General features: G+C 41.4%; 2 protein-coding genes across 12 annotated transcripts in view; one reads left to right on the forward strand and one right to left on the reverse strand.

Moving 5' to 3' along the window:
• Nucleotides 1-1,404: 1,404 nt before the first annotated feature.
• On the forward strand, nucleotides 1,405-12,990 carry SH2D4A (SH2 domain containing 4A). Of its 3 annotated transcripts, none has more exons than XM_015861292.3 (9): nucleotides 1,405-1,579; nucleotides 2,362-2,521; nucleotides 3,170-3,329; nucleotides 5,809-5,874; nucleotides 6,230-6,377; nucleotides 8,885-9,101; nucleotides 9,783-9,913; nucleotides 10,369-10,589; nucleotides 12,006-12,990. In XM_015861292.3, exons 1-9 carry the CDS (start codon nucleotides 1,405-1,407, stop codon nucleotides 12,096-12,098), a joined length of 1,371 nt encoding a protein of 456 aa, XP_015716778.2. In that variant the 3' UTR covers nucleotides 12,099-12,990. The 3 variants fall into 3 exon arrangements, with proteins under 3 accessions (XP_015716778.2, XP_015716779.2, XP_085402720.1); XM_015861293.3 differs by having other exon boundaries at nucleotides 5,812-5,874; XM_085546594.1 differs by lacking the exon at nucleotides 3,170-3,329 and having other exon boundaries at nucleotides 1,407-1,579.
• A 1,271-nt stretch (nucleotides 12,991-14,261) lies between these two features.
• The window catches only part of CSGALNACT1 (chondroitin sulfate N-acetylgalactosaminyltransferase 1), a 36,187-nt gene continuing 28,633 nt past the window's right edge, over nucleotides 14,262-21,815 (reverse strand). For 8 of the 9 annotated variants that reach the window (XM_015861282.3, XM_085546586.1, XM_085546585.1 and 5 more), the window contains 6 exons: nucleotides 21,300-21,516; nucleotides 19,866-19,967; nucleotides 19,028-19,206; nucleotides 18,526-18,620; nucleotides 16,027-16,108; nucleotides 14,262-15,650 (listed from right to left, as the gene is read on the reverse strand). In XM_015861282.3, coding sequence (XP_015716768.2) covers nucleotides 15,367-15,650; nucleotides 16,027-16,108; nucleotides 18,526-18,620; nucleotides 19,028-19,206; nucleotides 19,866-19,967; nucleotides 21,300-21,516 — 959 coding nt within the window. In that variant the 3' untranslated portion in view covers nucleotides 14,262-15,366. The remainder of the gene's footprint in view (nucleotides 15,651-16,026; nucleotides 16,109-18,525; nucleotides 18,621-19,027; nucleotides 19,207-19,865; nucleotides 19,968-21,299; nucleotides 21,517-21,815) is intronic. The other variant, XR_014945779.1, reaches the window with a different exon arrangement.

A 21,815-nucleotide genomic window follows, 5' to 3' on the forward strand; every position in this document is an offset into this window, starting at 1 on the left:
AGGTGCTCCCAGCATCTTTTTCTTTTCCTGAGTCAGACCAAAGGGGGGTGTCTCTAGGGATCTAGTTTCCTTAATTAATTTGATTCTCATATTTAATACATAGTGCTGCTTCACCTCAGTATTTTGTTATTCGTGTTCTTTGCACCCCATCAACCACCTTCCTCCTACCTGCTGTGCTACATCCTGTGTGCTTGTTCCTGAGACTCCCAGCATCTGTGCAGAAGCACATGAATAATCCTGCTAGGTTTTTTTTCCCCTCCTCTTCCCACAGCAACACCAGAGTTGTACAACAGCATTACTGCACATGCTGTCAACCAGCCTCCTGGTCTCCCTGAGATTATCCTGATAAGATATAGAGAATAGTTACAAGGTCCTTAGTTCACATTTTGATTTCCTCACTCCCCAGCCAGCAGTGCTCCTGTAAGACACAATTTGTTCAGGAAAAAAAATAATAAAAGGGGGAAAAAAACCCAAAACCTGTTGTAATTGTAAGTATTTGGGCACAAAGCATAGCTATGTAGGTGTTCACCAGATGTGGCCAGGCATCCTGGGCAAGAACAGGAGCACTGCTTCTCCCTGTCTGCTTCATACTGTCAGATGGGGATGTGCTGTGTCAGGTTCATCACGTGGGAAAAGTGCCTCAGCAAGAAATATCAGACACGGAGTTGTCTCAGGCTCACAGGCTGCTGAGATCTAAGTCGTTTGGCTTTGAAGAAACCAGCTACGCTGCTTGCACTCACTTGCCTAGCTGTGATGTTGCCTTTGTAGGATGGGAGCACCCCGAAGATACCAACCAGGCAACTCCTGCTCCTACCTCAAATGCAGCGTCTAAAGCCCTCCCAGCCTTTCCTTGGTAAAATGAGGCTGGCCAGACTTGTTAACATCACACCGCCTCATCTCAAAGTTTTCCTTTTCAAAGGAGGAGCCGTCTACTCACGGGTTCATTGATTCTCTGCCCAGCAGGAATGTTTGCTCAGGCACGGACAAGCCACACCTCTGATGACTGTAACAGGCAGAGCTCTCTCTGTTTTGATAGTCTATCAGCTGGGTTTATCAAGGTATATAAACAAAAACTCCCCCTTTCAGAAATTCCCCACTTCTGGCCAGCTGTCCCTGCAGAACATGCGGGGGCTGTCTCTGAGCTGAGCTCACCTGTTATTTCGAGAAATTTTAATAGCAGGTTTTAAGCTGCTTATTTACTTTTTTTTGGTCTGTGCAGGAAGTCTGAGCTTAAAAAAAAAAAAAAAAAGCTAGAAGTATAATTACCCTGGCACGCCTGCATTCCTGCTCCAGGCTCAGGAGGGAAGAGAGTCTTTCTTGTCAGCGCAGGCACGTTCAAGCCAGGAAGAGAACCGGATCCCTGGAGATCACTGCCACCGACGTGTGTAACTGAAACCCACAGCCATGCTGAAACAGATATTATCGGAGATGTACATCGATCCTGACCTGCTGGCAGAACTCAGTGAGGAGCAGAAGCAGATCCTCTTCTTCAAGATGAGGCAGGAGCAGATCAGACGGTGGAAAGAAAGAGAAGCTGCTGCAGACAAGGTTTCAGCAAAGAAGCCACTGCCAAAAAAAGGTAAGAGTTTCCTGCTCTGGCCCAGATCTGACCAAGTCTACTGTGCCCTAGAAATGAGAAGTAATGTGTCTCTACAGCAATTTCTTCTCCCCAGGACACACCGTAATTGCATTTCCATACTGTAATTAAGCCCACCTCTGATGGGGTGGGTTTGGCCTGGTGCATAATGATTTTATTCTCTGGCTCAGATGTTCTGTCCTTATCCAAATTTCTAAAATCCCCTTTCTTAGAAGGCATAGCTTACTTGTTCCTCAGAGCAAGAGATTCATCACCCACTCAATGGTGGTCTCTGAATCTACCTATAAAATAGCCTTGGACTTGAATGCCTCTCCTAAGGTATCAGTAACATACGGGAGTTTGGCGAGTGCTTTTACCTGGGTTGAGGCACCAGATTGCTGCCTTTAAACCTGAAGTCCCCTTGCCTTCATTAGGATTACAGAGCACGCTCTCTTCTAGGACTGCAGCACTGTTCTCTCAGCTCTTTCCTACCTGCTCTATTTGCAGATAGCTCACCCCTCACCTCTGGGCCAGGGGCTTGGGCAGTAGGGCAAGGAATTGGAGAAAGAAAGGAAACAGTGGCTTCCCTCGCTTCTAAAATCAGAAATGCCTCCTTCACTGACCTGGCTGCAGTACAATGAAATGAAATGGGAGGTGTGTCCCAACTTGATCTTTTCCCATGTACAGCTGCTTTTGGAAGGGTACTGCCAACAGCAGCCAAGGGACATAGGTACTGCAGACAGCTGCTGAACAAACTGTTCTGAAAAAGGCCACTTCTTTTCCAGCCAGCAAGAAGTCAGTACAATGGAAGCTAGGTGCCGACAACGATGTCTGGGTGTGGGTGATGGGTGAGCATCCTTCAGATAAATCATATGCAGCCATCTGTGAAGAGATCCAGGCACAAAGGGCAAAGCGGTTAGCGAACGAGCAAGGCAAGGAGACCAGGTAAGAAGCCATCACTTGGAGAACTTGGGGGGTGGACAGGGAGGAAAAGACATTCCTAGAAAGTGGAGGCTGGACTCTTCTCCAGGGACTCTCTCCTCTGCCCTGTAAGTTTTCCTCCTTATGAGGAAGCAAGAGGACAAATCCAGCATTGCCACAGGGAAGTAACACTCATCTCTTTGTAAAACCTCTTCCCTTTGATTTAAACTTCGGGGCTGGGCTGGGTGCGGTCATCACTGTCACACTCCACTTGCAGACCAAAGGCACAGGTTTTCTGCAGGTACACAAAATACCAGCAGAGATCAGCTCCAGCTTGGGGCCTGCCCCAGCTCCTCAGTCTCCCAGGATATCCCTGCTGTGCAGTAACCTCAGCATATCACAGGAAATGGTAACTGTTCCTGCAGCAGGCCACGTGTTTGGATTGCACTGATTCACCAACAGGTGCTTGCCTGCCTACAGCAGGCCAACAGTTACTCACAATGAATAACTAATTTAATTGTTCCATCTACCTGATCTGGAGATATGACAGCTGCATGCAGGCACACACTGCTCCATCACAGCACTACTTGCTCATGTGTAATTTCCTGTCAGATGTTTAGAGAGCAGAGAGTCTCTCCCTGGTATTCCTAAGAACTGTCCCTTGTGTTTCAGAGAGACGGACTGTGCTGTAACACAGTCTCTGCAACCACAGCCAGAAGTCCTGGGTGAGACAGAAGTTCAGGGAAACAATAAAAACACTGTAGAGGAACAGAAAGAAGAGGCGAGAAAAAACACTGCTGGTACAATTGGGAAAAGCCAGGAGCTCAAAAAGGTAGTTTTCCCCTTTTTTTCCATACTAATAACCATTTGCTTTGAGATCTAGGAAGTGCAGCAAATCCTGGTTGCTATAAATAGAAATCTGAGAGAGAAGCCAGCTGACTATTAAGGTTTTTCATCTGTACTTTCAGGACAAGCCATACTGCTACATCCTTCCTTAGGACCTGAAGGTCCAAGTGCTATTGTTAGCTGGGACAGATCTGTTCTGCACCACTAGACAAGTTACTCTCAATTCCTTTGCTTCCCATTCTCCATGGATATAGCGAGAATCACATCACTTTCCTTCCTTCTCTGTGGCAGATTGGACTGCTTTTCAGAGGCAAAAGAGGAAAGCCATGGCCCTCACATAACTCATCTACTTTCACAGAAGATGAGATGAATGTAATTCTGCCACTATTCTCTAACATACGTATCCTCAAGTCCCCTCTTTTGTTGTCTATTTCTTTTTTTCTTTGTCTCCTAGAAAAGATGATAGTTGATAAACTTGACAGCACAGGACAACTCCAAATGCAGTAACTACAATGACAGCATCTCCATCTTTACTGAGGTGTTTCATTACAGAAATATTTTTCTCCATTAATAAATACATTTGTCCTGTTTAACTAGCTACAAAAAGCCATTTACAGAGAACTGAGATTAAAAAAAAAACAAACAAAAAACAACAAACAAAACAACAAAGAAATTAGCTACCGGTGCAATCAAAGTTGAACTGGAAAATCCTGCCAGTTCTATGGGAAAAGTCCAATCTCATCCTGTGAGTTTTCGTTCTGCCTTTTGCTGCTAACTTCTATGAGTGTATATTGCTCTGTTACACAACCATGCCATATTTCAGCATAAAAGCACTGTAACTAAAGGCTGAGTTTGGGCTAAATGCCTCTCCCACTGTTGCCAATATGCTGAAGGGAATTTGGTGGCTGAGTGGCTGTTTCCTTTATCAGATGGTTCTGAATCACACAAGGTTTTTCTCAGCACTGTTTGCTGAAGTTGAGCAACTATGTGGGAGATCCTTTTTTTTCCCACCCTCCCTTTTTTAAAGAAAGCTATTAGTCAATATTAACAGCAACAAAAACGAAACCCAAAATCCATCACTGAATCAGCCAACTAAAAATCCCACTACCAAAGATATAAAACCCTTACAAACTTTTGCAGATGGAAACAGAGGAGTTTTGCATATTTTACTTTCTGTTTTCCGTCACTGTATTGTAAATAAGTTATTTTCCCAGGTTTCTGATGTTTATGCTAGTCAAGGGGAGGATACAGGCTGCAGACCCAAATGTTGCATTTTGTAAAGGTGGAGAGAAGGGGAGCTAGCTTTCTCTCACCCTCCCTTGTTAAATTGCCTTTTCTGTACCTGAGGGATCTGAGCACTATGCTTCGCTGCAGGGGCCATGGGGTTTGATCTAAGAAAACAAGCTGCTTCACTCAAGTTTTAAGTTCCTTGTTCTCTGTTTAGGAAAAGGAAATTGGAAATCCAGGGTCATATTAAATATTAGCCCAACAGGTGATAGAGAAAGCAAAGCATGTCCTTGGAAAGCAGTGTAGTACAGCTAACTTATTACTCACTGTGCTGTGGGAGGCAGTTTGGGTCAAATAGGGTGGTGGGTGGATGTTTGCTCAAAGACAAGCCTCACCTTTTCCTAAAAGACAGGTCTCAGCTGCCAGCATAGCCAGACTGGTTTTAGGAAAGAGAAAACATGAGGCACGCAGCTAGTTGGGTCAGTCTGACAGGCAGTGGTTTGCAGCAGTCAGCCACAGTAACAAAAGAGAAAAAGCAGCTGAAGCACTAGATGGCAGGTTCTGCTAGGGCTTGATTTATGGAGATGGAAAGAAGGCAAGCTTCCCTTCTTTCTGCTCCCTGGGACTACTTGTGAGTATCACTTACCTAATCTAGGCAGACTTAGGACAATTCCTGACACCCCTGACTCTTTTCCCGGTGGTATATTTGATTTAATGTGATGAAAAAAAACCTATTTTTTATCAGAGAAAACTGGAAAAAATTGTTAACATAGAAGTCACATTACTCCTTCTGCCTCGAACTCCTAGAGTCCAGCAACTTGCATATGCAGGAGATTAGACTGAGGTGTACCTGAAGTTGCAAGCACAAGTGAGATTCACTCTGGAAATGCTTTACTGGTGCACATCTCCAAGGGCAAAATACTCCCAAGATTCTTGTGCTCTACCTTTGGGGAGAGTGAAAAGGAAAGGGTAGCTGCTTCTTGCCATCAGCTCTGAAAATGCAGAATGTTCCTGCCTGCCTTACTGGGCTTGCCAGGGAGTGCTGTGAGAAGAGAGCAGCCTACAAAGCACGGCACTTCCATACAAAGAGCATTCCAGGCTATGGCAGCCCAGCACTACTATGTGGTACCCACAATCTCCACCTGCAGTCATGGAGGTTTTTGTCAAGGACACATTCCAAAAAAGAGTAAAGTTCCAAATTCTGCATTTATTTCTCACTGCTCTTTTCCTCTGCCCAGAAGGAAGCCCGGGATGTTCACCAGATGCTGGCAGACTGTCAGATGAGGAAGAGTGGCTTCTCACAGGTAAGCTGCAACCTAGGATGTTGCTGACTTTGTTTCCGACACAGACATTATCTTTAAGTCTCAGTCAGCTGTTTTCCTCTTGGCCCAGCTCTGCCCAGTACTGCCATACTCTACTAATAAGGTGTCAGAACAAAGCAGGCCAGCCTGGCAGACTGGGGAGTAATATGGGGAGATATTCCATGTTATTTCTGTTTTGCCCTTCTTTCTCTGTCATAACCCGCAGTAAAGTAAGAGGTTCTTTGAAATCAAAGGGATTCACAACTGAGAATGGAATCCCTAGTTTTTCAAAACTAGCTAAAAAGCAGTACTAAAACTAGCCTGGGACAAAGCACTGAACACACCATTTCTTTCACAGATGAAGGGAGGACACAGGAGAAATTCAAGAGAAGAGACTACAGTCCAGCTGAAGGCAATACCACAAAGCCATGTACCACAAAGCCATGCATGCTCAGAGAAGACGTTGCAGAAATCTGATGAGAATGAGCCTGAATGGCAAGAATCCTGTAAGATCTTAGGATGATCTTTTGTAAGAACTTTTCCTATAGGGCTTGAGAAATCTTAGAGCTCTGAGTGGTCATTTCAGTCATTCTCCTGCAAAACTGGAACTCAGTATTTCTCAGTTAGTAGGTAGAGAGTACTGTCAAAAAATACAGAGATGCAGCATCAGAAAAATTTCTGAGTCCACACAGCATTGAAACTAGAGCTGGGCAGTGAGATGGAAAATTTATCTTACAGAAAATTCTCCACTTGTAAATATTTCCCATTTTCAGTCTCTTCTGTATTTCGATTAAAGAGCTTTTGTTTTTAATTGAAAGATAATAGATTTAAATATTAAGCAATGTCAAGCAGAATGAGTCTTGCTGGCATTTGACAGCCCTCAGATACCATATGAAAATAATAGATAGGACCCACATGAGCGTAGCCAGGGTAATTCATTTTAAACTAGAAGTAGGCCCTTGGCAGAAACTTGCAGTAGATGTTGCTCATGTGGAAAAGAATAATAGGTAGTGAGGACAAACTAAAAGGCATAATTTCAAAAGCACCTAGTTGATAGCAAACTTTTCAAACATCAGAAATGAGTGGGGAGGGCTTTTGCCACTTACTTAATTCTGTGCAGAAGATCCTGAGGCCTGAGTAAGGCTCCTTCTTACACAACAGAACTGTATTGTGGTGAGGTAAGCTGATCTGAGACCTCAGAAATAATGTGAAAGATGAAAAAAAGTATTGCATAAAACACAAAAAAGGGGCCACTCCAAATCTCCCTGCTTTCTACCTTCCCTTCCTTGAGGTAGGACTTGATGATCTTGGAAGTCTTTTCCAACCTAAGCAATTCTATGATTCCCTGCGAGGCACAGTCCTCTCATCTGGTTCCATTTCAGACACAAAAAAATCTCATTGATCCAGAGCCCTGCCACACATTGCTAATGTAAAGATTTAAACAACTGGATCAGAAATGACAAAACAGTGTAAGACTTACATTAACGTCTACCACTGCTGCCAAGTATGTCCTGAACTCTCTACTTAAGTTATTACTTAAGTATTATGGAATGTATTACGACTACATTTCCTTCTAGGATCTCTCATAGTAACCACATACCTCAAAGGTGATTTTTCAGTGTAGCCTGAGTTGAAAAGATATTTCAAACTTGACTCCTTTTGAGGGAATCTTGCTGTGCAGCTTTCTCAGAGACTGGAACAAAGGGTCACAAGCTTAGTACACAGAAAATATTGAGATGCACCCTGACACTCTGTTTGCCTTTGTTTCCATCCAGGTTCACGTTCTGCTCCTCACATCTTCCTTTCCTGGGGAGAAAGAAAACTGAAGTCAAACTTGATGCTTTTTTTTCCCCCACTGTTCAGTAGATGGCAATACTGTACTATCATTTGTCTCCACTTTAGGCCAAACCTTTTTTGTTTCTAATTAAAAAATTGAATTTGATTACAAAAGCACAGAAATCACTAAGCATAGCTCAGGCTGGAGAGCCAGTTACTCAACAAAAACAAACAAACAATAATATCCAGCTAAGTTCTCTACTCCACAAAACAGTTACAGCAACACCCCCTTCTCTTTGCAAGGCCCATCAGGATTTTCAAATCCTTTAGAGGATTCATTAGTGGTCGTTTCAGCAATTTTTTTGCCTCCCCGGTCTGCTGGAAATAGAAACAAATGTTTTTGTTCATGTATTGCTGTGGCTTTTCCAACATTATCTTACCACATGCAGTGTAAGATCTCTCTAACTCCTGATCTTATCAAAATTGCAAGGACTGCCTCAGTGCACAAAATAAAATGAAAGGCTGAAGGGCCCTTTGCTTCTCCCATCCTCCTTTCTCCCACCCCTCCAGCTTTTCAAGAAAGACGTAATGGTACAATTTGTAATTGAGTGAGGATTTTAATTTGACAAAGTAATTGTGCTTCCCTCCTCCCCCCCCCTCCCAAATTTCATTCCAAAAAGTCTGTGGGCCAGCTGAAAACATTTATTTACCTGATTGGATAACTGTTCCTTCTTGCTCAGGTCTCCGCTCACACAAAAGGCATCACAGAAATTTATGTCTGAACCAAGAGTCACATGAAACAAAACCAAGTCGTTTCTAAGTACAAAGTTAGAACCCAGATTTTTATCTGTTGAAGGAATAAGAATTGGGTTCTTTTAAAACAGTAGATGCCCAAAAGTGATGGGAGAGAGGTAACAAACGTTGTTACAGATAAGTGAATCTTTCATTCAGTGGCCAGAGTAGCTGAGTCACTCAAGGCTTGCGAGGAAGATAAACGACTTCCAATACAAGCAACCTAAGATGCCTGCTTGGAAATAGAGGAGAGGAAGTACCTTAGTTCCAAAGCTCTCTCCCTCCACAGTAACACTGTTTGTTCCTAGTGCTGGGACACAGAGAGAACCTAAGTGCTCCGAAATGCGTTATTTCTCACCTTCAGCTATCAGAGAGATGGCTAAGCAGCAGCAAGCTCAGAACTTGCCTGCTTGTTCACTCCAGTATGACTGCTTTTCTGTTCCAGTGCGGAAATCCAAGGCAGCAGATGAGAAGAGACGCTCCCTCGCACGACAGGCCAGAGATGACTACAGGAGGCTTTCACTGCAGGGAGCCCACAGAGGGAAGCAGGCAGACATATCCAAGAACGCCACAGCAGGAGATCGGCGACCGCTCCAATACCCTCCTCTCCCACCCAAGCCTAAACTTCTACCTCCTGTGACGATGAATGGCAGAGCAGTTAGGTGAGAAAAATGTGCACTGTTGAAGGGAAGGGAAAGGGGATGAGATACTTCTGCTCTGGCAAGGGCTGGTTGAGATGAAGATGCCTGTTCTCTTCATACAGAGGAAACACTCTACTGGGAAAAATAAGAAGGCTAAACTATATTCCAGCATAGGGTATGAAGACTGTGGCACTAAAAACAAAGACAATGGCACATTTACTGAGTACCAGCATCACAAGATTTGCATTGCTTGCTTTTGCCCAACTGAGAGAAATGTCCCTAAATCATGAGAGCTGCTAATCAGCAAGCCCTCAGGTCCAACACCTCAACTATCTCAGTTGCTCCTAGTCACCATTCTCTTAGCTCTGCCTTTCTTAGCCATCTCTCCAAACACCCAGCCTCTCAATTATACTGAGCTCGTAGAGGTACAAGGCATTTTCCAACAGTCAAGTTCTCTTTTTGCCATATGTGAAAGTCAGATTCAGTGACAAGTTTATATAACAGAACACCCTAAGCCTAAAATATGTAGTACGTCCTCTTTGATAGTTGTCCACTGAAAACCATACAATTTTGTTCATAGCTGCATTACTGTAAGCCTTCTATTTAGCATTGTTCCTATCACGCTGAACAAAAAGCAATTCTTGCCAGGATACAAAAGCTGTCATTTGAACTTGATCCACAGATCACTGTCTTTTGTAACAGGAAAGAAGGAATCCAGAGGACAATCTCCAGTTCAGCTGAAGAAAGCATCATCAGGTGGTTCAAAGAAGAGCAATTCCCCCTTCGAGCTGGCTATCAAAAAAACACAGACACAATAGCACCTTGGTTTCATGGTGAGTCCTGAGCACTTTTGCCCCAACTCAACCTTTTAAGGAGTTGTTTCTACTAATAGGGCTGCTACAACAGACTGCTCCCAGGAACTTTTTGAAGGTAGCTAGCAATATTTTCTATTTTTAATATGTACAAGAGTATGAATTTCTCTAATTGTGACAAAGTTCAAGCTAAAGTCTTGGAGTGGAAGCCAGATCTTGACTTCGCATAGCTAGCTGATAAGCCTAATATTCTGGATGTAGAACAGTGAGCACAAAGCACAGTTAGCATGACACCATGGTCTGCTACCAGCAATGGCAGTACCTTTCTTGTAATAGTGGGCCAGAAAACAAGCAGGGAATATAAGCACTGTGAATTAGTTTTAGAATGGTAAAAAAGGGTTTACTGGGAGAATTGCTCCATCTGCTCCTGCACAAATGCTTTTCTCACCTCAGTTCTGTGTTGTGGCTTTGAACAGGTATCCTAACCTCTAGAAAAGCAGAAGAGCTTCTGAGTAAAACAGTGCCGGGGAGTTTTCTGGTCCGTGTCAGTGAGAAAATCAAAGGCTACGTGCTTTCCTATCAGTCTGCAGAGGGATGTAAACACTTCCTTATTGATGCCTCCAGCGATTCCTACAGCTTCCTTGGAGTGGACCAGCTACAACATTCGACACTGGCTGACCTTGTTGACTACCACAAGGTGAAGTTCCAGCAATTAACTCATTAACTACCGTTTATGTATTTGCCTCAAAGCACTTCAAAATAAGAAGCATCAGATTCAGTTGTTATAATGTAGTTAACTAGTCCCATTTTAGCTACTACTGGGTATTATATGTGCCATTCCAGAAGGGTATGTGAGACCAGTGGGGACACCCACATACATCTCAGATGTCTTAGACCTTAACTGCTCCCCCTCAAGCAGGCAGAACACCTTGTATGGGGCTCAATCACATTATTTAGCAGAACTGCTGATAAGGCAATAGATGAAAGCATTCAGACTTTTTATGATTTTCTCAGTGGTTGTGGGGTCCCAGCAAGTTCAATAAATTGAAAATAGTTCACCTCCAGCTTCAGAAAGAAAGAGAACAAGGTATATTTATAATTTCAAAACAGACAAGGTATGATATGGAGCAAGGGTAGCAAATAATGGAAGGGAAGGAAGAAGGCTGTCAAGTCCTTACAACAGTAACGCCAAGTGTTTGCTAGCACCGACTGCAGTTGCATAGGCTCCAAGTAAGAGAGCATAATTTAGACACGATTAACCAAAACTGGTAGGTGAAAAAATATCTACACTCATTTGCTATGTGAAAATCTATCTGGGCTTCTTCAACCTGCTTCTTATGTAGGTTTCACAGTCCAGGTTGAACCTGTTGGAAGCAGGAGCTAGACAACTTACTGGCACCAGAGCTGGAAGATTTAAAGCCTGGCTGTAGATGTCTGTATTAAAGATAGAGTCACACCCACAGTCTGCAAAGAATCCTACGGACTCTATTGCACTACAGCAGATGTATGTGGGAGCAGGGTAAACCTACCCAGATAACATGCTCCAGTGGGTTTTATTCGTCACCCACTGGATGACCACAAAAAAAAGGCAAATTCCCACCATGTATCTGCTGCTGAGATTGAGAACAGGATGGGAAACAGAAACAGTTTCCAGGGAATTCTCATTAGAAACAGGCTTGCCAAAGCAGAAGGCACATGTTCACTGCAGGGTCCAGTCCCATCCCTCTCACAAACACAACTCCCACTTGTGGGCACCCCACCTGTGCTAGTGCAAATGCAGCAAGCTTGCAGTCCCACTAACTTGCATGCCACACAATCCTTACTCCAGAAATTCCTAGGCAGGACAGCATTTCACACTGTAGAAGCTGCTTACAAGACAAGCACAGCTATTTCCAAGACCTACCAGAATCATGTCACTGGATTACCATAACAAGCACACTTTCTTGAAGGCAGAAGCCAGCCATGCAGATCTGCATCCTGAATTCCCAGGGCTCTGAGACATATCACACAGTGAGACTAATAGGTCCACACAGTCATGGAGTGGCAATATATTGTGATATTCCAGGTAAACTGACCTGTTTGAAAAGTGTTTAATTGCATTTTCTGTCAACAGGATGAACCCATCACCTCTATGGGAAAGGAGCTGTTGCTTTATCCATGTGGTCAAGAGGACCATGAACCAGATTACATCTCCCTTTTCGAGTGAGCCTCCCAGTCTCATTACATAGCACCATGCCGTTTTCACCAAGATTGGATTTCAAACTGGAAGCTACTGATGCTTACCTGAAACTTGCCATAAGTGCCTCTATTTCAAATCCTTCACAACAAAGCAGTGGGAGAATAAGTGCTGTCACAGGCTTGTTGTCTCAACAGAGAGAAAGGATGCACCAGCCCCGCAAGCTACAAAACACCCAGATACACCATGCATGTTGTTCTGGATTAGACATTGAAGAATCAGTTGAACAGAGATTTTGCAGATTTCCTCAGGGATACCTGTGTTCAAGCTGGGTTTTGCTCTTGAATGCAAGGTTGCCTGCTGTCTGGGAAACAGATTGCTACATAAAATTGAATAAGATCATAGCTTCTTGAAGGCAGCAAGCAACTTGGAGAAGTGAATCAGTTTTCATAGTAATTTGTTTAATGTGAAACTTAATGCTGTAAGATGCTGTGCTCTTGGAATCAAGGATGTTCAAGTAAAACATCCAAGGACATCCCTGGTGCCTTTCAGTGAAATGTGTTCTCTGAAGAGGGATTTTTATGAAAAATGCATTTTAAAAATTCCCTTAACCTCTGAATATAGACCCTCCGTTTTCTTAACCTGTATCTAAATCCCACACTGGCCTTTCCGCATAGAGGGGGACTTAACCTTTTGTAAGGGAGTGGAGAAGGTATGCAGGAATTTGTTAGAATGAAACACATTTACGGACCCTAAACTGTGTAAGAAATAGGGCCTGTATCAGTATTAGTACAGTTTACAGAAGTGTTTGCCAGTAAATAATGCTGTTTTTCAGAACAGAGCTATTTATTACAAGTTATGTCCAGATTATTGGGATGCAGATGGTATGAACCATATTACAGAACTTTTTCTTTCAACAAAACGTTCTCTCTTTGCATCTGTTACATTGCTCTTAAAACACACAATTCAGAACATCGAGGAAGAAGCTGAACAGAATCACAAAATTAATCCTCACCCAGGTTGCTTCAATGTGCAAGTCTCCTAACACCATAATTTATTAGAGATGTGACTGTCAAAGAGCAAGCAAGTAATCAGTTGTTTACTTGTTCCCTTTCTTCAACTGGATTGGGGATATCCTGCTAAACAGAAGCAGTCAAAAGACAGAAGGTGCATAGACAATATTACTCTTGGCATCTCTATGGGAAAAGACATGTAAGAAAAATCACAAGAGATCTCAAAATAACATAACTTGTGCAACTTTGACAGGGGCTTAATGATGTGCTATACTCAAAGCAATGATATGTAGAACTTACAGATGCCCAGAGCTTAGAATCAGAAACTAACAGGTTTCACTGGACTTCTGCAGATCATTCAGCAATGCTTAACAAGTAGGACACACCAACATAACATTAAGCTACTCAGGGCTCAGGTTATACCTAACGGAATATGATGGAAAATATACCAGGAAATAGAAAAGGTCAAGTTCAAGGCAGGTTGCAACTATGAAATTTCTATAATACACACTACCCATTTTCAAAGCCAGCTTAAACAGGACTGTAGGAAAAGACTTCACTTTGGAACAGCAGTGATCACAGCCCTCAGATGCATTCAGCATGCATCTGAGGTCTCTTTCCAGCAGATCCTTGTGTATTTTGGCACTGTTTTGGGACGTGTTTGGTGTTCCACATGCAAGTTGCCTTCATTGCACTTTCCATCTAACAAAAGGCAAATATGCAAACATACATCAAAGGAAGAAGTACTAACAGTAGTAGCACATTCACTGCAGACTCCACATGCAGAGCATTCTAGAGAGGTTCACACTCTTCCTATCACTCAGCAAAAGGACAAATGGCATTTTATTCATTTTTAACTGCTATCTTTTATACTTATTGCCCCTAGCCTTAATAACCCCAAAACCACATTGGAACCTAGTTTCAGACTGCCTTGAATTAATCTGAGGCTATAAAACAAAGAGACCATTGAGAAAAACAGCATTTAGGTAAGTAAATGGGATTGATAAACACACGCATTTTTTGTTAGCTGTTAAACATTAAAATGATAAACAGCAGTCAGTATTAAAACACTCTACAACAGCAATAACTCACTTTGAACAGTTTTAAATCATTGAAAAAAAAAATCTATTAAGACAGATAATTTTATGAACACACAATTACTATAAGAAAATTTCCAGGGTTTGGTAATTCATCAAAAAATTTTATTTTGTTAATTACAAAAAGCTGCTATGCCCTGGGCAAGAGTCTAGATTTGGTATAGAATGAATACTTTGGTATAAAGTCAGAACATTTTCATTAATATTTGTAACTGGCATTCAGAAAGTTTCCTGCTAAATCCAAGTTGAAATACGTTTCCTCTTCTCCAGCGTAAATGTTCCTCCTTCCAGCACACAGATTCTACAGTAAAATCAATTTGCTTATCCAAACCAAATTCCCATCCAGGAAAAACAGATCTGCAGAGCATTTTCCAAGCATTGGAACGTTGTACTGTTTCCTAGTAAGGCTAGAATTTGAAAACTGAAAGTATTGACAACATAATTCCCAGGCAAAACCAAATCCATTAAAAAAAAAAAAAAAAAAAGAATATTGAAATACTTACAGTATTCTAAAGCAGAAAGACACCATCTGACTCATGTGACACAGACACAGTTGATTGCTTTTGGTTTTCTGAGCGCAAAATGGAGTCAATACTAGCCTCACATGTTCTGGAAATATCACAGTTGATTGGCAGGGTTTTCTTTTTCTGAATTTTAGAAAGCACTGAGATACCCCTTATCACTGAATCAACTGATGAATAACCCTGTAAGTAAATCACAGCTGTACCCCCACCCAAGTTCCAAAAAGGAAAAAAGACTTTTGGTCACTCCAGCTTAACCACTGTTAACAATCAGATTTCCTTTCCAGAGCAGGAACTCTAGGTTTTTAAACGCAGCCTGCTTTAGATATGCAGAAAACAGCTCATTATTATTGATCCACCAAAGTGTCAATCTATTTAACAGCTGCATGCACATTACAAACGTTCCAATGGAAGAGCATATCCTTTGTTACTGTATCACACTGGTATTTGTGAAATTTTGGTTGTCTCCATTACCATTAATCTCATCAAGTGCTCAGATCTCCCCTGGAAGCAAGTGCTGGACAGGCTAATGGAGAATTTTAAAGCCCTATTAAGAAAAACCAGAAGTGCGGACGCGCACTTTCCCTCATCTGCTTTTGCCGCCAGCCTGTTGAAATCTCCATTCTCTTTCAGTCTTAACCCATTTCCTGTTAGCATATTTCTGGCTTCAGGTCTTCTTACTGTTCAGTTTCTGTTTGTGGAGGTGAGTTTCAATCTCTTGTCTGAAAACAAGCATCCCTAGCTGGCCGTGAGAAGCCTCATTCATGGCTTTGGATTGCATGCACATTTTGTACTGCTCTGGGGTCAGCTCGTCCAGACATTGTTTTTCATGCCAGAGATGGAAGAGACCCCTCACAGGTGTTCTGATCACGATGAGATTGCTGTGAAGGTATTTGCGGTACAGATGTACATCTTCACCACCCCAGCCTTTAATGTCCAGATCAAAGCCACCTGACGCAAAGAAAATCCAGAATAACTCTAGAAATACTTCTAGAAAAACTTCCACTACCAAAATTGATGCTATTAATTGCACAACAGCTGTTTTCTAGCTCCACTCAGCCTTTGAAAACAGCCATGCTTTCTACCAACAAAGTCTCAAAAATTCCAAAATTTCAAATCTTTCACCACCAGCCAAAACTGCTTTATTGTACTAATCAGTGCATGGATTCTGGTAACCTCTATGGCACTTGGGAACAGTCTGAACACCTGGCCAGATCACTGCTGCAAAGCAGAGGCATAGACACACACTGACCAGGGAAAGTAAAGTTGATTACAGTTTTCTAACTTTCAGTAGAACAGCCAATGTATTTGAGCATATTTTTCTTACCTATGTTGATAAAATCAGATCTGTATTGGCAAGTCATTCCAAAACCAAAGTCTCTCCAAAATCCAGTTTCTTTTTTGATAACCTGCATGAGGGGAAAGGAACACGTATATGGTAGTAGAAATGCTTACAGCATGAGCAGCAGAGAAACAAGTTCCCAAATGCAGTCAGAAAAAGGAACAACTGCCCATCTACTCTACACCACAAATCTGTAGCTGATCTACCAACACTTGTAGATATTCATAGCATGCTTCTGCCCAGAATAACAATAATTTCATTAGCTATTATGGGTAAATCCTTTGGCAGAGAAGGATCAGGTTTTGCTGCCTGGCTGCTGCTGTAGCCTAAATAGAGAAATATCCCACCACAACCTGGAGTTTGCTTCTTCAGAGGTACATCAACATCCGAAATAATTTTTTGTGGGATACAAATCACATGTAAGAAACAGACTGGTAAGACAGAAAAGCCAAACTCTCCAATAGAGCTGATGGGTGGCATCTGGACTGTGGACCACATGACCTCTGGAAGAAAACATGTTCTGACCTGACTGTACAAATGACATCTTCTTAATTAACTTAGTTTTGACCAAAATTAAAGAAGTGGTAAGGATAATTTTCATCGCTTAACTATTTTAGCTGTCAGCTAAAACTAGAGGCCAGAAATGTTCAGAGATAAATATACATTCCATAAAAGTCTTTGTCATAACAGATACACTGCCCACACTACTGAAATGGACTATGAAAATATAGCACATTATAGATAGAAAATCAGAGCAATTAGAGACCACAGCTATCATTTTCAAAGCAAATATACAAAAATAGATCTCCAAGGTCATAATTCACACATGCGAGTGACTTCAAGAGTTTCAGACTGGGACAGGTATTTAAATCCTGTAAGGAAGTCAGCAGTACTTCACCATCCTCATGGGGTAGTTACAAATCTACCCTTAAGCAGCTATTTTTGAAAGTTTTGGCTTCCTTTGCAACAAAGTTGCAGGAGATGAGGCAGGATTTCCATTTCTGGATTTATCAATCCCAGCAGCATTTCCTTAACCAAAAATTCCTCTTCCAAAATAGTCTCTCTCCTGACTTCTCATTCAAGTGATGTGCCTTCCCCCTTTTGTGCATAAGCCTTGTCATTTTAGCGGCTTTCTTATTTTACTGCTCCTTTTTCTCTTTCTTTCTAGTTTCTTCTCTCCTTCCTAGGAAGCCAAGCCACTGAAGAAACCAATTAAAAGAAAATAAGATTTTATCTTCCAGGTCTGCACTGTAACAAGAAATCTCCATAGTTATGCCCTCAAAGCAAGCTACTCATATGCATTAGCGTTATTATTTCCCATTAGTGCAAATAGCTTCTGCACAAATAGCTCCTGCACCAATCAATTTATTTCAAAGATTTCAGAAGTCTTTCTTTCCCAGCAGCCCAAGTATCAGGCTAGAGCTGTCTTGTTTTAATGGCAGAGATCTGGCACCATGCCCAGGAACTAATGTGGGCTGAAAATATAAAAATCTACATAAAAATGAGATTGGCTGTACTTTTTGAAATCAAGAAGCTTTTCTGAAATAAGCATCACATTTTATGATTCAAGTATTAGCTATAAATATTTGCACAGTCCTGACGAAGCAGTTCGTGGAATTTATGAGAGTTTGTGAGCTAAACTCTATTTCTTTTCCAAGCACTGTGTTTATAAGCCTGAGGACCTCCGTCGTACTCTTAACAGAGCAAAAAGCTGAAGCAAATTCTATAGTATTGCCACAACATGTTTCCTCTGAGATAAAAGCAGTAAAAAGGATGTTGCAGACACTTCAATAACATTAAAAATAACTTAAGTGTGACAACTTAAAGTAAGAAAGGCTGCCTTTTCACAGATACTGTGAACGAGGAAGTATTTTTTAATCCCTACATGCTACACTGCCACAATCTCTCAACTACTCATTTTCTACATCAATAGTCTAAAGCATGCTTTATTTTAGAAAGAAAAAAAGGGTTGTCTGGATTTTTCAGTTATGACTGTTGCTGGGTTCCCAATAATCCCAAACTATTAACTACAGCAAGAGTGCCCAGCCTGGGACAGGACAGGCCCTGGCAGATGCAATACTTGCAACAAGAAGAGCAACTGTTGCAAGCACCAACTTCTCAAGATGTAAGGAAAGCAAATAGTGCAAAGAGGAGATGAGAGCAACATCAGGGACTTTTACCCCAAGACACCAGGCCATGGACGAGTTGTTTGCTAATTATAAAAATCCCTTCTGACAGAGCAGCAAATGAAATTGACATTCTTAGTTTCTAGGTATAAAGTAACAAACAAGGGCTAAAATAAATGGTATCAATATATCTTTTGGGAGATGACTGCTATACTTCATTTTGTCTGCATAGTACTCTTGTCTTATGCACATCACTGTGCACAAGGAATAGGGAAATACTTCCTAAAAGCACATGCGCTGTTTCAGATTGAAAGCTTTGTACACATAAAAGCAGGCATTCAGAAAAATATATACTTACCAGCTGCTGTTCTAAAGATGGGATGGAATCTTGATGGCCATAAATTATAGTGGGATTATATTGGCTGAAAAGTACAGGATAAAAAACTTTCTTTCCTGGAAATGACAATGGGTTAATTATTCATTTTTTAAACTGTATAAAACGTTTCTCACACCTACAAAATGCAATCCAGACCAAAACCATAAAGTCACATAAGTTTTCAACTCAGCTTATATTCTTTGCATGGGAACACAAATGTGAGGATATAAACAACAAAAAGCTTCAGCTCTAGAAAACAGAGGTGCTGAAGGCAAGGAATTCAATTACAGTAGGCGTGGGAGTGTTGTAACCTTTCAAAAGCCAACCAGCAATGGTATTTTTATCCGTCTTAATTAGTTGCCTAAGTTTTAAGAATGATTTACAGCAGCTTCATCACCAATTCAAATGCAAGAATACTGTAGTGAAGTGTTACACAGTGGCTATGGATCTGCTGAAAGGCTACACACTTTATAAGTAGCAGTACCTGGCTGTGTGTTCAATCTACAGGAGTTCAGGAATTCAGCTGTGAAGTATATGTCCACATCGCAAAAAAAGAGAACAACATTACTTCCTTTCCAAACTCGAGCACCGATGTCTAATCCTTTGCCCCTGGAAAACTCTTCATTCAGTTGGATAAAAGTGAAGTTCTTGAAATTGGTTGATCTAGAGTAGGAAAATATTCATCAGCATATGTTCATTTCCAGCTCTTTGTGGAAGTGGGGATGGGAATCCAATATGAGACAACTAACATAGAAATCTATCATGCTAGGGTTTTGAGAGTGCTTTAGGGGAACAGGTGGTCTCTTAAAGTCTCAAGGAGATTTCCACTATGTGTACTTTCAGAGCTTGACCTGCATATGACTATGCTAGCATTCCTGTCAGAGACATTCCTTGGGCAGACCTTAAAAAACCCCCCAGTGAAACTTAGCAGGACAAGTATATCTTCAGCAGGCAACTGTGTCCCTATTACTTACAGTATCTATATAAATAAAGGTCTTCTTCCAGCATGGAGATTATAACAAAGCTGATCAAGACAAGATTTTTTTTGCTGGATGGTCAAAAGCACCTAGGTCCTGCATGCTCTACTAGATAGTCTGTACCTGTCTCTGGAAGTCAGCCTTCAGTCTGTTTAAAAGTCACCTTCAAAAATCTGGGGACTGTCAGAATAACATCATTTACAACTGATACAAAGAATGTTTTTTTCTCCAATTCAGTTAAGGACTTTTTCCTTTTTCTTTTTTTTAAAAAAAATCTAGTCTCCAATTCATGATACAATCACTGTGTGCACCATCACTGCTCATACACCAGATACTCATACTTACTTGGAAGTATTTTCAAGTATAGATTTGACCTCATTCACTTGTTCTTTTCCAAAGTAAACTACTGTGAGGTGAATTCTCCCATCCTGCTGAATGCCCATTTCCCTAGAAAACAGAGACAGATATATGACTTGTCCCAGAAGTCAGCTTGCTTCAGTAACAACCACTTGCTGGGGAAGACAGTGAAGGGTGGAACTTGGAAGACATTCCCGAGGACATAATTCACCAGCAGAGATCTCTACACTGACCAAGAGGCTCACTGCCTCTGCTAGAAGGGACTGCAGACTAACAAACTTTTAGGCAAGTTGAATAACAACTCTCCAAACAGCGTTTGCTATTTTTAATAGAGCATTGTTTAAAAACCTCATCCAGACCCAAGAAGAATGATTCAGCAGACATTAACTGTGCCACTTATGTGAACATGATAAGAGGGATTTTAAACAGGCTATACAATCTCTACTTCTTAACCCTGATTTTTATTTATTTTTTGTATAATGGATACTTCCAAGTTCATATCTTTGGCATTTTGCTAAAGAACATTTCCTAAAGTCAAGTAACACCTGGAGACCAAGCCAAAAGCCTAAGGGTACAACTAATTAGACCTAATGTTACACATGCCATATTTGTACAAAGTATAATCAGCAAGACTTTTTCTCTAATCAGAAGAGACATCAGCATGACCAGAGGGTAATTTCTCCCATCCTAAAAACAAACATCTCTCAGATGGTTAATTTAGACAAGGAGCCTATTTATAGATGGCTGTAATTAGCAAAATAAATCCCATTGCAGGAGTCAGTATCTGTTGCTAAGACAGCCTTTTCTGGGCAACTATTTAAAGCTACATTTCAGTTACATTTTTCATCCAAAGACCACATGTATGTTGGGAATGAAAAGGACTTTAACAACCCCAAACTATCCTGAAGTTACAATATATTTCCTTTCTGACTTTTATTGCCTTAATATTTTCCCAAATAAAGCCTGGCAACGTGTCTGGAAGCACTAACTCTCTATTTTCCCTAAAAACTTTTTTCTTCCACTGACAGCATGCAATTCTTACACTGCTACACAGCAATATGTGCCCAACAAAACAGACTGAGACACACAAGCCAGGTACTACAAATTCCTAAGGAATGTGCTTCAGCAGTGGGGTTGGACTGGATGATCTTCAGAGATTCCTTCCAACCCTATGATCCTGTGATATGTGAAAATCAGAAATCCTGATGACTGAAATACAGTTGCTTTCACTACTAAATATAATGCATTAAGAATCAAATGCCATTCACTCTCTTTACCCTCAAAAATGATTTCTTAGTCATACAGTAAAATGCTATACAAATGTAGCATAACTTTTACTGAGGAAGGTCTCAACAATTCCTGAAGTTGCATCTTACTTAGCAGGTAACATATAGGAGAGGCAGCACTGGGATGGAGACCTACCTGAAATTCTGCATGAACTGACGAAACTTGCTGGCTCTCTTGGCCAATGGCACAATGACATTAATAAGTGTGTCAGCCATATTGACATTTTCATTTTTCACTTTCATTACTGGACCAAATGGCCGAAATAGAACAACCTTCTTGAACTGATGTTTTGTGTCCCCTTTAAAAGTCAGCTCATACAATGTGCCTTTGTCCTTTTCTGTGCGGTAGATACCTGTGTGAAGACAAGAGATAGAAGATTCAGCAGTAAAACTCAGCTCTGGGACAGGGAAAAAAGATGCAGTCTTAATAGGCTACATCTAAGCTGAAAAAGCAGAGGCATGAAATATTTGTCATTAAACCATGATGTGATTCAGTATCATTTGAAGGAGGCAGTCAGACAATGGGTTGGGCTGTAGGAGTTATTTGGTATTCTAATAGGTGCACACCTACACTTGGCTGAGTTCCAGCCCCCTGAAGGTCACTATCTGCTCTCACACAAAATAATCCTGTAGACACACTGTACTTTTTTTT

The sequence above is a fragment of the Coturnix japonica genome, chromosome 4, assembly GCF_054131305.1.
Source record: "Coturnix japonica strain WE chromosome 4, WE-NBRP24, whole genome shotgun sequence".
NCBI classification, from domain to species: domain Eukaryota; kingdom Metazoa; phylum Chordata; class Aves; order Galliformes; family Phasianidae; genus Coturnix; species Coturnix japonica.

Bases quoted from the DNA above. Each gene is read 5' to 3' on its own strand.
- SH2D4A (XM_015861292.3), top strand. From the start codon at position 1,405: ATGCTGAAACAGATATTATCGGAGATGTACATCGATCCTGACCTGCTG. The intron at 1,580-2,361 runs GTAAGAGTTTCC...CTTCTTTTCCAG, and splicing joins GAAGCCACTGCCAAAAAAAG to CCAGCAAGAAGTCAGTACAA. The intron at 10,590-12,005 runs GTGAAGTTCCAG...TTCTGTCAACAG, and splicing joins ACCTTGTTGACTACCACAAG to GATGAACCCATCACCTCTAT.